This window comes from Nanorana parkeri, unplaced genomic scaffold (assembly GCF_000935625.1).
Source record: "Nanorana parkeri isolate BGI_ZX_2015 unplaced genomic scaffold, ASM93562v1 scaffold1643, whole genome shotgun sequence".
Taxonomy (NCBI): domain Eukaryota; kingdom Metazoa; phylum Chordata; class Amphibia; order Anura; family Dicroglossidae; genus Nanorana; species Nanorana parkeri.
The window spans coordinates 104,179-120,286 of record NW_017307911.1 but is presented as its reverse complement, the minus strand read 5'-3'; the positions used below and the strand labels follow the sequence as shown (position 1 = coordinate 120,286).

The 16,108-nt window shown below is 40.8% G+C and overlaps 1 protein-coding gene across 2 annotated transcripts in view; it reads right to left on the bottom strand.

The window, feature by feature from the left end:
* LOC108799148 (arylsulfatase D-like) overlaps positions 1–14,836 on the bottom strand; it is a 27,744-nt gene extending 12,908 nt beyond the window's left edge. For both annotated transcript variants that reach the window (XM_018570965.1, XM_018570966.1), the window contains exons 1-7: positions 14,804–14,836; positions 7,849–7,983; positions 6,429–6,550; positions 4,735–4,857; positions 2,410–2,833; positions 452–588; positions 110–244 (exon numbers count right to left, since the gene is read on the bottom strand). In XM_018570965.1, the coding sequence (XP_018426467.1) occupies positions 110–244; positions 452–588; positions 2,410–2,833; positions 4,735–4,857; positions 6,429–6,550; positions 7,849–7,983; positions 14,804–14,826 (1,099 nt within the window). In that variant the 5' untranslated portion in view covers positions 14,827–14,836. The remainder of the gene's footprint in view (positions 1–109; positions 245–451; positions 589–2,409; positions 2,834–4,734; positions 4,858–6,428; positions 6,551–7,848; positions 7,984–14,803) is intronic.
* Positions 14,837–16,108: the final 1,272 nt, after the last annotated feature.

Sequence of the window (16,108 nt, the reverse complement as noted above, 5' to 3'; positions counted from 1 at the left end):
TATATATATATATACACACATACACACACACACACACACATATATACATTATACATTTCTATAGCTGGAGTTCAGCTTTAAATATACATACATATATACACACACACACCTCTGTATATTCCATTCCATCCTCCGGTTTGAATTACACCATCTTTGACCTCTATGTGTCCTCCATGATCTGATGCAAAATAAACCAAAGTACTGTTTTTCAGACCTGCATTATCAATAGCATCGATAACCGCACCTGAAATACAAACGCCCATAAAACAAAATCATTAATAATATTTAACAAGTAGATGGGACAATAAAATGCTGATGCTTTGACTTATCTCCACTGCAAGACTCATGAGTGCCTCTATACCTTCCTTCGAGATGTAGAATATCTTTGCAGATAACATGCTGACAAGACTCAAACTGGAAAGGCGCACTACTGAATATATTTGTTACTTACCAACCATAAAGTCCATCTCCTCAACATTATCCCCATAAATTCCATGTTTGCTTCTGCCAGTAAATGATTTGGTTGTAACCAAAGGTGTGTGAACGTGAAGAAACCCAATGACAAGCAGAAAAGGGTCATCTTTATGTCTGCAAAAGAAATTGATTTTTTAGCTCCAAGGTGCCCAACTTTTCAGTGTAGTGGCTTTGGCATCCTAAATTTTGGGACTCTGAATTTCAATTATTTTGGTGCCCTAAATTAGATTATTTTTTTTTGAAAGAACATCATGTCTAATAATTTGGTGGCTCTAAAGATGTATTGTGGGACGCAGTTAACATTCCTTGTCTACTCTCTACAAATCTTAAATCTAAGTTGTACATATTTGTGTTCTACAGTACCTCTATTTAGATGACATACTTAGGGGTGTATTTATGAGGTAGCAGTGACGGCTGGCTCCACCCAACTGTTTCCTATTGGCCGGAACCTGCTAGAGCAGTGATGGCGAACCTTGGCACTCCAGCTGTTTTGGAACTACAAGTCCCATGAGGCATTGCAAGGCTCTGACAGCCACAGACATAACTCCCAGAGGCAGATGCATCTTGGGATTTGTAGTTTTGGCACAGCTGGAGTGCCAAGGTTCGCCACCACTGTGCTAGAGTCTTCTAGCAGGTCCCGACCAACTGGGCAGAGCCGGCCATGACATCACGGCCATCTCCACCCAGTTGTTATTGTTTAATGACAGATCAGCATCCCCGGGTCATTTGGGGACGCTGATCTGTCATTACAACTGGGCAGAGAGAGACGCGAGATCACAGCTGGCTGCGCCCAGCTGTAATTTGTGGGGCGAATGGGTGGCCTTAAGCTGGCCGTTCTCCCCACTTTGGCTATCACTTCGGCTCCAACCCGTACAGCAGCCCTTCGGTTCCAGTCGAAGGATCAGCCGAAGCTACGACTGGGTTCAGCGGCTCTTAGTGAATAACCCCCTTATTTTTTCACTGCATTAACTCCACTAGATGGAGCCGAGAAGTAATTCCTGTGCTTTTCAGCTCCATCTAGTAATCATAATGCTGTTTGTTCTGCGTACATATGACTAAGATTCAAACACCTCTGCAAATGTTTTATAAAAACACCCCTTAGTGTTCTTCCCCAAAGTGCATTTGGAAAGGAAAGACCATATCTCAGGCTGACTTTTTTTGTTTTTGTTTACTTCATTAAGGTTCCACTCTTCTGAACAATTTTTTGCATACTCTCAAAAGAATAGTTCCACTTTTGCAAGCATATTTGAGAAAACCAATCTATTTGATTGGTTGTGTTCAGATTCACACAAAGAAAAAAAATCTAAATTATACATACATAATAATTGAGCCCCTAGACCAAAACAAACAAAGTGGAACTTGGGGATTTTAAACAGCTACACTGCAAGAACTAACTGATTTTGTCTAGGGAGTAAAAATATAAAATAAATCTTCACCCTGGTCCCTGCAGCCTCTTAAAGTCCCATGATGTCATCACATCCAGTACAGGTCTATTGGATGTGTAGATGCTGAGGTACATACCACAGCTGGAGTGTAGGGGGACAGAGGCGAGCCGTCACTGCCGCAGTACCAAGGATCAGGTGAGAAAAGCGAGCGTCTACCCCTTGCAGTGCGGGGGAAGCCCCACTGCAAGGGTTCATGAGTTCTACTTTAGATGTTTAAATGTTCCAAACAGGTCTGGGAGCATTTTTGGGGTTCAGCATTCTAGATCACAATAATGTGTACAAAGCATGTGTTGCTTAATAAAACACATTTCACAAAGTAGACATTAAGCCAATGTAAATTGACATTTCAACAAACATGATACACAGCAAACACACTGAAATGCAGAGTTTTGTCTGTACATACAAACTCTCAGATTTCACATAACACTATTTGTGCAAGGCTAAAGGATGGGCCAACAATGCCCTATAATGACGGACGTATTTCACATACCTTTCTATAAACTGCTTTGCCTCCCTTAGTATGCCAGCAGATGCTCTATGTATATTTATCGGTTGCTCCATGATTTCATGGTCCTTCATGAGTATGCAGCTCCAGTACTGGATGAAACCATATTTTATGTACCAAGCCATAAAAAACAAGATGCCAAACAATACACAGCCGAACACCACTTTCCCACTGATTGCCAGCAGATTGGTATATTTAGCAATCATTACTGTAAGCACAGAATAGCCGATAAGCTGCGTGAAAAACATCAGTTGGGCCCTAAATGGAACATCTATTTCCAGCAGGTGTCCAGGCTCACATTCATTTATCAGGCTAAGAGGTACTCCATAAAAATAGTTGAATCCATGGTTTAGAGGATGGTGACAGTAATCATTAAGGGATTCACAGTTCAGTCCTTGGTGCCATTTTCCTAAAACACAGAGCAAAATATTTTCCATTATTAATAGTAAAGACCATAACTATGTAAATACAAGAATTGGTGTCGGTGTGGGTTTCCATAGATTGCTGTGATCTACAGAGAAGTAATGACCAACATGACCATCCTCAACGTCTCCAAAGGCTTCCATATTTATTACCTGGAAGCTCTACCGGAACCTCTCTCTTTTCAACTTTTATTAGTAGAGTAGAGTTGGTCCCCTGTAACTGTTGTCCATCCCTCTACAACATTCAGGGTTCTACTGTGAACTAGACATCCAGAGGTGGATTAGCCGCTCGGATGGCCCCTATGCATGTTAAGAGAAGAGTTCCGGGGTGTGTGCCAGGTGATAGGTTAAGGGACAGGAAAAAAAGTCATTTTAGGGGGGACTGAAATGGAAGTGGTTAAGTATGATTATGACAAAATGCCTATCTCAATAGATCACTTGTAATATATATGTTATTTTGCTATTGCTCGTTTTCCTTACTCAAAATAGTTGCTTAAGCAACAACCCCCTCCCATCCGAAGTACGCACTAGAAATAGGAACCAAGATGGCGCCTCCTCTTCAGGACAACACCCAAGACGAAAGTCAAACATCCTGGAAGGAAGTTATGCATGAATGGATCTAACCAATTATAAGCTAGAACGCTTTTTGCAATGCTACTATTAAAACATACAAAACATACACGTGCAGCTGCCTATAAAAGACTGTTAAGCGGAAGAATAAAAGAAGAAGTATCTTACTCTGAACTAACGGTGTCTCAGCGTGGTTTCTTCTCTGAGTGTACACTCTATATATAATCAGGCCAGGCGGCAGATATAAGTACGGAACCTTTAATCCGGTCCAAATTTGTGATCAGGTCCAAAACACTTGTCCCTCTCTAAGTGGTGCATTCACCATTTTTGACCCCAGGTTCATTATTATGAAATGCAGCATTAAAGTTAAACACTAGCCAATACTTTTTTTTTGTTTTTGGATTAAGTTGTCAAAGTTAAGAACCACTTTCAAGTTTTATTTCTGTCTGTCCCTTTGCCTGGGAGACTCACCCTAACTAGTAGTTCTGGAGACCTGTGTCAGTAGGGAAGAAAATGAGGGGAGATGCCAAATATTAAATCGGAATGCCAGGATTTTGAAAAGTAAACCCTTGCAGTGAGGCTACACCTGCACCTGCGGAAATAAAGAAATGCACATCTTCGGTCCCATCTGGCTGCTAGACCGGTCCCTGTAGCTTTTTCTTCCCTGGGCTCAGGCAGTCTAAGGACCCCGTGATGTCATCAAATCCAATATCATACCAGAGCAGAGGGGGAGAGAGGTGATCGGTCACTGCCATAGCATTCAAACCTTGCAGTGTGGGGGTTGCCCCACCTTAATGGTAAACTTTTCAAAACCCTTTTTAAAATTACTATCATCATCAATAATTTAAAAACACTCAAACTGAAATTTTTGTCTGAACACAGAAACATGGCAGTAGTCGACTGAAACCTCAGTGTTGTTACAAACAGATCACAGTTGCGGAAGTCCTACATCTATGGTTAATTGCAAGAATGAGAGAATTTCATTAACTTTCAGATATAATGTGAAGCTTCCAGAATAGATACTAATATATATATATTCCACAGTCTAGGCTGGAGCTGGAATCATAGTAAGTGAAAGGCTAATGTATATTAAATGCTGGTAGGCTGTATTCCTTCATACATCCACTTCTTAGAATGGAATCCATCAACAAAAAATGTGCAGCTTATGAGTTGAACAAATGAGTATTGCCTTCACTGGGATCATTTATATTTACTTAAAGTGCAAGATTCTGTACAGCACTGGTATCTATAGTACTTTAGTTGACATCATATAACATTTTGATAACAAAAAGGATGAGAAGGCTCCTGGGTACTGTACCTAGAATGCCAGTGTAATAGCCTTGCTTCTGTAATATTTTAGCGAATGTGGTCTCATTAGGAGGAAGTCCACCGGATACACCGAGCCACTTTAGAGCACGACCTCCTCCATTTGTATCCATGCCTAGGAAAATGTATTGTTGTAATCATTTAATGTCATATTAGAGAATGTAACCTAAACAAAGATGTGCAGAATCACAACATTGTGAATAAATACAAAACATTAGTTTTCTTCTGAAACTCCAGGCTGAGCATTCTTGGCTCTCGGCCACCTTTAAAAAATAAATAAATGCACACCCATTATATGAAAAAGAATGTGTGGTTATTCATTTTTAGGATTGGAGCCTGCAAGGCACTGCAACTGCTATCAGTGGATCATGGGTGCAATGCAGACTTTTTCCCCAACCCTGTATGGAGCTATGGACCTTCAGTTATGGGATAGGAGGAAATAGTCAGTAGACTAAAAGAGCAGTAACATCACCACACATGCACTCCATTAAGGTCTACAAAACATGAAACATGGTCCAAAAGAAGGCGTATGATTTTAAAGAATAAATTGCAGAACTCCAGAAGAAAACCTTACTATAAACACTGAACAATGTTTTAAAAAAGTCCACCCAAAATCAATTACATGGTTTAAAGTGGACTTTGGCCACCAATATTACCCACCAAGCTTTTAACCAGCACTTGTGGTTAACAAGTAAAAGCATTGAAAGGACCACTAATGATATACAGTGACATGTTCTGTGAATTTACCATATTTGGTGTAATCCACCACAGAACAGGCACACCTATGTCTATATGGCATCAATAGTAGGAGTGAAGCTAGTGCCAAGTAACATCCTTTCTTACTGCTACCCGCATCACCAACCACATTCAAACCTTTTTTCTACTGCGAGTAAACAGATTTACAATCTATATGTGATCACCATGGCTGGCTGCCACATTGATCACCTGATCAGGAACTATGCTGATTAGGGATGCACAGATACTTTGAGTACCAGTGCAGATACTTGGCATTTTCATGAGAACTACCAGGGTTGCAGCGGTTGCAGCTGGGACCTGGTTGTGGCGATCCACCACTGTCCTGAAATCATTAGTCTGTATTGTTTTAGAAAAACTGTCACATGACAAACAAAAATGTATCAATACTCGTACTTGTAAGTACTCAAGTACCAGTACTCGCAAAACTGGTATCTGTGCATCCCATTTATATTTATAAAAACAAAATCATACATTAAAACAGAGATGTACAGATCCCAGGAGCTCCATGTGCTCCTTACAAATGACAGCAGTCTCCTAACTTTTAAATTTTTCTCTAGTGTAGTCTTGAAGCTCAAAAAGTATCGGTACATGTATTCGTACCGAGTACTGTACTTGGTATCTGTGCAACCCTACTCCTGATCATTAGTATAAGCCCTGTGGCTATCAATGACAGCAGAGTCTTTGAGCTAGACGAAATGTTATTTAACATTTTCTCTGCACAGGGAAACCCAAGAATGTTCATATTCAGAATGTAGTCACCAAGATCATAAACAAGGACAGTTATTACCTCCTCCATCAGGCATTTTTCCCCCATTCTGCACATACTTCAGCAAATAGACTTACACTTTACCATTTGTGTTCAGAAGGGTACTTTAAGTGGTTTGTGAAGAGTTATCAAAACTATGGAATATGTATAAATGTTTTACCTACCAGATCTGAAGGCATATCTTCCCGTCAAAAAAGCAGCTCTGCTCGGTGTACATATTGGTGCTGCTGCAATGTGTTGCGTTAATTTGACACCCTCTTTGGCAAGCCTGTCTATATTAGGTGTTCTGAAAAAGAATGCAACATTCTATACAGTGTTTTTTAAATTTAAACTCTTTATAAATAATAAAGAATAACTTTGGGAGGTCAACTCTTATTCAGAAGTTAAGTAGATGAGTAATTGCTTCAATTGTTCTAGATACTTTTTAGTGAAAGCAGACAGAATTTCCCAAGCAGGAGTTTGATGTTGATTTTGTTTCATCTCAGTATAGGTGATCTGCTGCAGCCTCTTTGCAACCACTTTATGTGTACATGCATGTGCTCCAGCAGTGGCTGCACATCATTGCTAAGGGCAAGTTTCCTGACATATATATGTGTTTAGAAATGAATTTTGGATTCAAATAAATGCATGTGTTCAATTTCCCAGGTGAATGAGGCCTTTTTAGATGCTGCTCCCTCAATGTCACTGGCTGGGAATAAAGAGGTGGCCTAGTTTTGTTACTGAATTGCCGTATAGAAAAGCCAGGTCTCACCAAGCTGATAGGCAAGCATCATTGGTTAATATGGTGTAGGTGGCTGAGCAAAAACAGCTGATCTGCATTGAGGATGAAGTGTCCAGTTGGCCTCATTGGCTGGTTGGGCTGTCAGGAATAAATGGACAGAAATATAAAATAATTTGGGAAGTAAAACAGCTCCCATATATGTATTATGAATGAGGATTTAGTGGTTTGCCTGGAATTCAGCTTCAAAGCAGGACACTAAAAAGTGTCCTAGAAGACTACACCAACCACAATCTGGCAATCTGCAAGAGAATAAAGCCAACTAGAATATGTTTGGTTATTACACGTTGCAGCTGAATTGAAAACTTTTATTTAAATAATTCCTTAATAGCCACTAAGGTTATAATCTACTAAACATCCAATGCCTTTGCAAACCCAATTATTACCTAGTAAAATGGCAGTGAAATCATCACTGCACTACACAAAATCTGTGCAGAGAGCAGAGCTGTGGGAGGGCCAGAAGGCTCCACCCACTACAGGCTGCCTGCAGAGAACTATAGGAAAGGGCGGAGACCAATCACTTTGCAGAAGGAGAGAGAACAGCAGTGACCGGTCTTTATTACATGAAGCGCCTGCACAACGCTAAATTCCAGGCTGTATTACTGCACAGATCTGAAAGAAACACACAAAGCCCATCAAGATTCAAGTATGATTACATATGGATCTTGTATGTAAACAATATTTGTCATCTTTGACACTTTAGTAAATGTTTGTATTTATATACAGACCAAAATGTTTTTCTTGCTTTCAAAACTCATAGCAGCATTGGAATGAAAGGAGGCCTTTTACAACAATGGAAGTCTTACCTTATTGTGTCATTCCCATAACAGCCAAGGTCACCGATGCCAAGATCATCAGCCAACATCAGCACATAGTTGGGTTTAGAATGTGTTGCCGTTATAAATATGTAACTGGATGACTGTAAGATTAACAGGAAAATCCTGCAACAGTGAAAACTCTGGTTATAGCAAATAATGGCAGCAAAGAAAACCTTTTTATTTTGCAGAAGTACATACATTTGTCTCTTGGATGCATGGCATAAATATTCATTATATACTGAATTAGAATAAATGTACCATGAGTGGAAATTTCCTGAACAAATAACTGAATACCTAGGGAGGTTCATCCTTCTACCAGGCACCACACATAGGTACTGGTAAAAATGAATGTACCTAAAAAAAAAAAAAAAAAAAGAAGAAGAAGGAGAACTCATGTCCCTTTTGAAATACAACACCGGGCAAATAAAATCTTAACCCTTGCAGTGGGGCTACCCCCACACTGCAAGGGTTAAGTGCTCATTTTGACTAGGGAGCTAAAATAATTAAAAAAAAGTTGTAGGGGAGGGGAGGCCAATAAGTTCTTACCTTTACCATGATCTAGGTGTGCTAGGGATCTGACATTTTGCAGGTTTATAGGTGGATATCTTAGTAATATGCATGCCAATTATTGTTTTTGTTGGTCGTGGTGAATTATAGTTAGAGCCAAGAGAAATGGAGTAGGTGTCATGCCAGACAAAGTTGAATATCGAGCCGTGTGTTGCTGCTAGCTGCACATCGAGCTGCAGAAACTGTCACTTTGGTTCGCGATTGTGGCTATGAATCTCTGCCCCATCCACCTTACTCACTTGACCCTGGCACCTTCAGACTTCTTCCGGTTTCCAAATCTGAAGAAACATTTATGGAGAAGACGTTTCCACAATGATGAGGCAATCATTACTGAAGTTGATAGCTGGTTTTCCTCCAAATCTGCATACTTCTACACAGATGGTATGAAAGGTCTGTTCCACAGATGTGAGTATGTAACCATAGGAGGTGGATATGTAGAGAAGGAAGTCAGTGGACTAAATTTCAGATCCCTAGCACATCTGGATCATGGTGAGGATAAGAACTTATTGGTCTCCCCTTGTACTTACCCAAACCTTGATCCTGGCTTGCTCATAGACTGTTGCGTTCAGCCGCGCTCACCCTCCGCTTCAGTGGTCTAAAGTCCTGTGAGTCATCACATTCTATATAGTGTATAGGGATGTAAGGATGCCAAGGGACATTCCATCACTGGAGTAGAATAGGAAACATGCTGCAGGAAGTGGTGTAGGAGCCAGCCGGGATTGTGGTTTGGGTGAGTATAACTTTGTTATTTTAACTCCCTAGACAAAATGAGCACGTAAAACTTGCAGTGTAGGGGTACTCCCACTTCAAGGGCCAAGATTTGTTTTTGCCCAGATTTCTGCCTTAGAAAATAAAACTGCAATACTAATAATACTATGGTATAACGAAGTGTACAGCGCTAAATGCCATTCAGGAAATTAGATAACTGTAGGGATCAGATGATGTCGCCTCCGTGTCAAGCAATCGTGAAAAAGTGTATATATAATAAATATTTGTGTAAATAATACTATACTTTGAGACCTGACAAGAGTAGTCAGTGGAGGGTCAGAACTCCTAATCTGCAGATTTGTTCCACGTCAGAGAGACTAAAGCTGGCCATATACTAAGCAAATTTCGGCCAATTTTTTGTTTAGCTTTAAATCCATCATTGTATAGCCATCTTTAGAATATACTGAAGCCATCGGATCAGTATGAGAGCCAGGGAACTGCTGTAGTTAGGGTCCCAAAATGATAAGAGTCCATAAACTAAGCACATCTGATCTTCCCCATGGGGCAGGGAATGTTTAGCAATAGTACAAGCCATGAGCCAATAGGTGGTCTCCCATGGAGTGAGTTATTCAATGCTCACTGCAGTCTCCAGATACTAATAACCAATGGCAAGGTGTAGGAGCGTAAGACCAAAGTGCGAGACTTATAGATTTAAAGCCGACCTTTAGTCCACAAAACCACTTTTCCTCCTAGAAGGAGCAGGGACAGATCGGGGTAGCGTAGGGCGGCGTACAACCACGTACTCCCATAGCGAGTGACAGGCTGCTGCGTACAAATCACACGCAGCACCTGTCCTAACCGGGAGTGGCCCGACACGGCCGTGCATGCAGCACGGATCTGTAGGGGCCGGCCGTTTCACGTGTGAATGAGCCTTAAGGGCAAAACATAGTAAACCTTATTTTTGGCAGGTTGACTAAGTGAAGTAAAAATATTTGGAAAGAAAGAACAGTAGTTAATTAGAAGGGACAGATATGTGGATGCTGCTGCAAGACTTATCTAGTTAGTGGCACCAGTGGATGTCAAGGATTTTCAGGACAAACAAGGAGATTGGTGGTTCTTGAGTTAACAAGCATATTTTTGAGATGTTGCATTGATGGCGAGATTTAGGGACATTTTCAAGATTTAGGGAGATTTAGACCACACGCCTTTGCACAATCCAAATATGTTCTCATTGAAACAGCTACAAAAACCAAACCACTGACACATTTTGGACAAAAGTCCTTAGTCATATCTATTTATAATAAAAACAATGTATGTGATGTCCTATTTTCACCCTGTGTCCGGTTTATGAATCATACCAGAATCCCAGAGAGGAACAGAAACAGTGAACATTGCAGTTAGGAAAAAGAAAACATATCTTTTGTTTGGCTCTAGACCCAGAACTATTATTTCACACAATGGTTTATTTTGCTGCCATCTAGTGTACATTTATTTAGTTTTTTATGTAATGCCATAATGGTAATGTCCATTGTTTGGAAATAAAAATAAAATGCACACTTCATAACAAGAAATTACAAGAAATGTACATTATTTTTTGCACTGGAGCCATTAAAGCATTGCAACTGTGATCAGTGGATCATGGATGCAATGCTTTGGCTCCTGCTGTTTTATCCTCCCATCCATGCAGAGCCGGTGCTAGGATCCTTGCCTACATAGGCAAGGTGCATTTTTGCGCCCCCCCCCACCCCCACCCCCTGTAAAAACAGGGCATTTTGACAAGTACTTGTCAAAATGCCCCGATATTTGCGCTATGTTTCTTTTTTTTTTTTCACTTACCTTCGGTACGGGAGAGCAGCGGCGAGTCAGCGCTGGTCCAGTGGGAGGAGCTCCAAGTGGGGTCCTAATTTAGCTGGCCGGTGACTGCCTGAGGTGCCGCGCGTGTTGGGATCCTCTGGCAGTAAAACAGTAGAAAGGCATCATGGCACACTCAAACCAGCATGTAAAACAAAAACATAGTGCAAACATCGGGGCATTTTGACAAGTACTTGTCAAAATGCCGTTTATTCCGCCCTCACCCCGCAGCGCCGTAAGGCAGCCGCCTGACTTGCCTTGCGGTAGCGCCGGGCCTGCATCCATGTCCCTACTGAGGTATTGACATTAAGTAGATATGAACAGGAGGAAGAATAAATGGACTACGTGTGGGTTGATGTCACCGCACTGGTCAGAACTACAAGTCCTCCTGCTGTGGTGGCTAATAGAACGTGTAGTTCTTCCATTCAGGTATCCTAGCAAAAGATCTGTGTATGGATATAGTGGCTTTGTGGGTAAAGCCATGTACAGCTGTGCCAAATTCAAAAGTCTACAAGTGCCTGCGGGAAAAAAACCTTGCAATGTATACAAGTGTGTGTAGGGAAGGGTTGCCATGTGACCATGTTTCCTGTTAGACCCCAAACATGAAACATGGTCCAAAAAGTAAACTAAGCCTTTAACACATGTTGCCATTTGTGTTGACTTGATGTGAATATGACTGATTTGTAATTCAGATTTTAGCTTTGATTATGTATTGACTGATACCAGTACAAAAACACTGCCTGTGTTAGCTTAGTATCTGCTGACATTATGAAATTAAGGCATATCTGGATTGAAGAATGTATTGCCGACTTTCTTTGAACCAATATTGAGCACACTAATGGAATTATCTAGCCGTTTATTGTCAGGTGAGCTCTGGGAGTGGGCAAATTATAAAGTGAAAAACCGATTGCTTTTTGCTTCAGAACTTAGAGATGTTAGAGAACCTTAATTGTTCTCAATGCTTAAAGTGGCACTAAACTCGAGTTAAATCTTAAAAATGCATTCAAGTACCTTAGCCATTAACATAAATTTATCTTATCTGTGTATAACTCAGCTGTAGATCCTCAAATAATATTTGAATTGGTGTTGTTTTTAAGTTGCATTAGTGAAATAAATGAACTTTTGCACGATATTCTAATTATTTGAGTTTCACCTGTATATGTTGTAAAGTAGTCACCGTTCCAAGCTCATGCCTGTGATGGACTACAATCTCACATTTAGTTTACTAATTTGTATTGAGATTGTAGTCCAGACCCCTAAAATTTTTCCCTTTTGAAAAAGGAAACGATTGAGCACAGAGTCCTCAATCTCCTTCTCTGCAGCCCCAGCAATCAGTGAACAGGAAGCATTCAGTACAGAGGCTTCCTGTTCATTCACAAACTGAGGAGATGGTAAGTATTTATTATGTCCCCAGTCATGAATGAACAGGAAGTGATGTGTAGTGCTTGTTGTTCATTCATAACTGGGGACATAAATAATTACCATCTCCTCAGTTTATGAACAAACACTGGAGTTATATACAAACACTTGGGACAGGGGGCTTTGATTTACAATATATAGCTGTTATTAGTGACTTAGCTGCTGGTGACAGCTATGCATTTGCAGACAGCAGTCAGGGGGACTCTTCTACTATAAGCTTATGGTTAGCTGAAGAGACCATGAGCTTATAGCAGAAGGGTGAACGCAGCCAACATAAGTCATACCGAACTGGCAATCTGAGAACATTTGTTCTGCCATATGCCTTACAATGGTGGCAGGAACGGGTTGAAGCAGAGAAGTTTTGAGGCAGGGAGATTGATGATCCTATTTGCAGTTAGAGCTGTCAGGGAGTTTTTTGAAAAGTTAAGAGGGAAAATGTTTAGCTTTGTCTTATTCAGGTAAGATTTACTGTAGGTATTTAGGTATATACGAGATGCATGCAAACAAAAATAAGGGGCAATGGGAAATATATTTACAGGGTATGACCGGAAGGCCTGGGTACCAACTGCTTGCATGTGGTGTTGGAGGCTAAAAGAAAAAAGAGGCGTTTACTACGAGTGATAATAAAAGGAGACAAGAACAAGATTGAGGCCAAAGCCCTAGGATACTTTGGCAGAGAAGGGTATGGGGAAGAAAGAGACATCACTGATGGGGAATATTCCCAAAAGGCAAAGAGTATGCAAGGTTTGGAGTGTCAGACGATGGCCAGCAATGTCAGATCAAGAGGGAAAGTCCACGATGGCCTGTTTTGAGTACAGTCAAAAAGGTATTTAAAGCAAAACCTTTTTTTTTTGTAGTTTTGGATATAGTAAAAAGGGTTAGTACCTCTGTCATGTATTTTTAGTGTGGTCCGTGTTCTGATCACCAATTTCACGGGACGAGAAGTGAGAGATATCAACTTCCCCCTCATTTTAGAGAGATTTCCTTTTACTTCCTGTTTTGTCTACAGAACAACTCCCCAGGGGAGAAAAAACACCTAATAAGGGTTTTAAAGAAGGATGCACCGATACTGAAGTCTTCCCTGCTAATAGAGAAAGCCGGGTGGTGAATCTTTACATGCCGCCTGGCTTCCCGGCTAATCAAGAAGCCAGGCGGCATTGGAGAGTACCAGAAAAAAAAAATATCGGTACTCGATACCGAAAAAACTGTATGGGTGCATCCCTAGTTTTAACCATTCCCTTATCTATGCAAAATAAAAAATTGTGGCATTAGATATACTTTCAGTCAGGGATTGTTAACCTTTTTGCAATTACTGACCACTAATGGATTGCCCAATGTAGCCCCCAGACTCTCAAAACCATCATCATCACTAATGTAGAGCCAAAGGAAATCTTACCGCTCCAATTCCTTAGCTGCCATCAGGACTCCCCAGGTGCTGGTCTAATAGACGAGTCTCCACCTTGGAATATAGTAGTATACGAACAGACTGCACTATCCAGAGAATTCCAATACTTCAGACTTTATTGAAATTCACAGCAAATCCAGTGTAACAGTAAATAAAAAAGTGTATAAAGCAGCAAATACCAGCACCGCAAACCCCCAACCAGCTACAACCTCTCACATGTTTCACCCGTAGACTTATTCATAGAGGTAGGCTTAGTCATAGAGGTAATTCACCTCTATGACTAAGCCTACGGGCCAAACATGTGAGAAGTTGTAACTGGTTGGGGGTGTGCGGTGTTGGTATTTGTTGCTTTATACACTTTTATTCACTGCTATACTGGATTTGCTGTGAATTTCAATAAATCCTACAGTATTGGAATTCTCTGGATAGTGCGGTCTGTTCGTATACTACCACATCATCACTAGTCATATTAGGTACCAGAATGGCTTCAAAAGATGTTAAAAGCTTAGTTTTACTTTACATATTAGATAGCTAGGTACATAACTATTGGAAGAAAAAAAGTGTGGAACTCATTAAGCTCTTTCACAAACACCTCTATAGTACTATAGTATCTGCTTTACAGCTACTGCTTTGGTTACATTGATGATGGTGAGCCAGCTTGTGTAGGAGTAGTGGGAAGCTTTACAAGAGTGACTACTCTCTGCCTGTACAGCCCTAAAGATGTCACAAACAAGATGGTGCTGCCCAGAAACAGTTGGACATCAGTTTCGAAGAAGAAGAATGCATGAAGACCTGTAAAGACACTCTCCTACCTAAACTAAAGTAAGTATGTCAACATAGGAGTCACAAGAACATAGTGGTGGCAGGATTTCTTCAAGCTGAATGAATAGGACAATGATCAGACTAAAGAAGGTGAAAAAGTGAGTTAGATGTGAGAATAGGCTGGTATGTTTAGAACACTAACAATCGCTTGTGGAATATGAAAGTACTTACCAGTGCTGTGTTATTAATGACATTATTAATGCTGAAATAAAGAAAAACATGTGTTATAACAATGTTCGTGTTAAGGCGCAACCTTGTTTTTTATTTTCGGATATGCAGGCTTTGAACCTCTGTCATGTACATTGTATTTATTGTTTGGGTCCACACTGGTGAACATTTCTCCTAAAGGTTATTAAACCTTCAAATACAAAATTGTTATGTTTAAGCATAATTCTCATATTTCTGATGGGTTTTTCTGTGCATCCTTTTTTTAAGCAGAATGACCCATCCACATTGAGGCTCTTCTTCCTGCCATTTGCGGTCTCCCTGGAGCCCTAGCTTAGCCACTCTAATGTGCATGCACCTGGCCAGGCTCACGCATGAGCAGCACCCAGGCCCTTGCTCTAAAGCTGCCCATACACGTTACAACCATCGCACGACTTTCGTTGTGCGATGGTTGTAAGATGATTAAAATTTCGTACAATCTGCCCATCTTGGACAGACAGATTGTACTTGCGATCATCGCAAGCCCTCCCTGCTGAGAGAGAGATAACAAAGCATCTGGATACTGCTAAAGAAATAAGTATGAGGGTCTAATTCTACTTGAAACTTTTGGGACACTTTTTCACACCCTGGCACACTCCTTCTCATTCTACTAAGCAAGTAATTTTTATTGCTATTTGTGTCGGCATCTGAGAGGGGTTTCCTAATAGTGATGTGCCCAAGTCTGTGCAAAACTGTCATTGACACACCCTCTCCTGGCCCAATCAGTTGGGTCAGGATCATTCCTGTTGTGAGCAAAGTGGGAATTCCCCTGTCACAACTGATTGGGCTAGGAGAGGAAAGTGTCAGTGCCAGTTTTGCTCCAAGCCCTCGGACATTGCTATTGCCTAACATACTGCTCTGGTACAAGCAAAAAGCTCCAGAGCAGGGACACAGACCGTAATCGAAAACAAAAAATAAAAACTGGCAGAGGTTCTAATCTTACTATACTCCATTTTAAAAATAAAAAATGTAATTGCCTGCAACTGGTTGCAAAACTGAACTGCAGTCAGATATCAGGCTGGGTTCACACCATTCTCCGGTCCAGATCTGGAACATAGTGCATTGCATTTCTACAGAGATTTTGCCACAATTGGAATTCTTTTTAAGCTTAAAATGGTTTTACAGGTGCGTTCCAGTGCGTTCCATACAGTGTTGATGCATTCCAGACCAGACAAAACTGGACAAGCAGTATTTTTCTGGTCTGGAGCAGACTGCGCTGGTGGGAACAGAGGCCAGAAATAGCATAGGGATGCATTTTGGGTCCGGAAACAG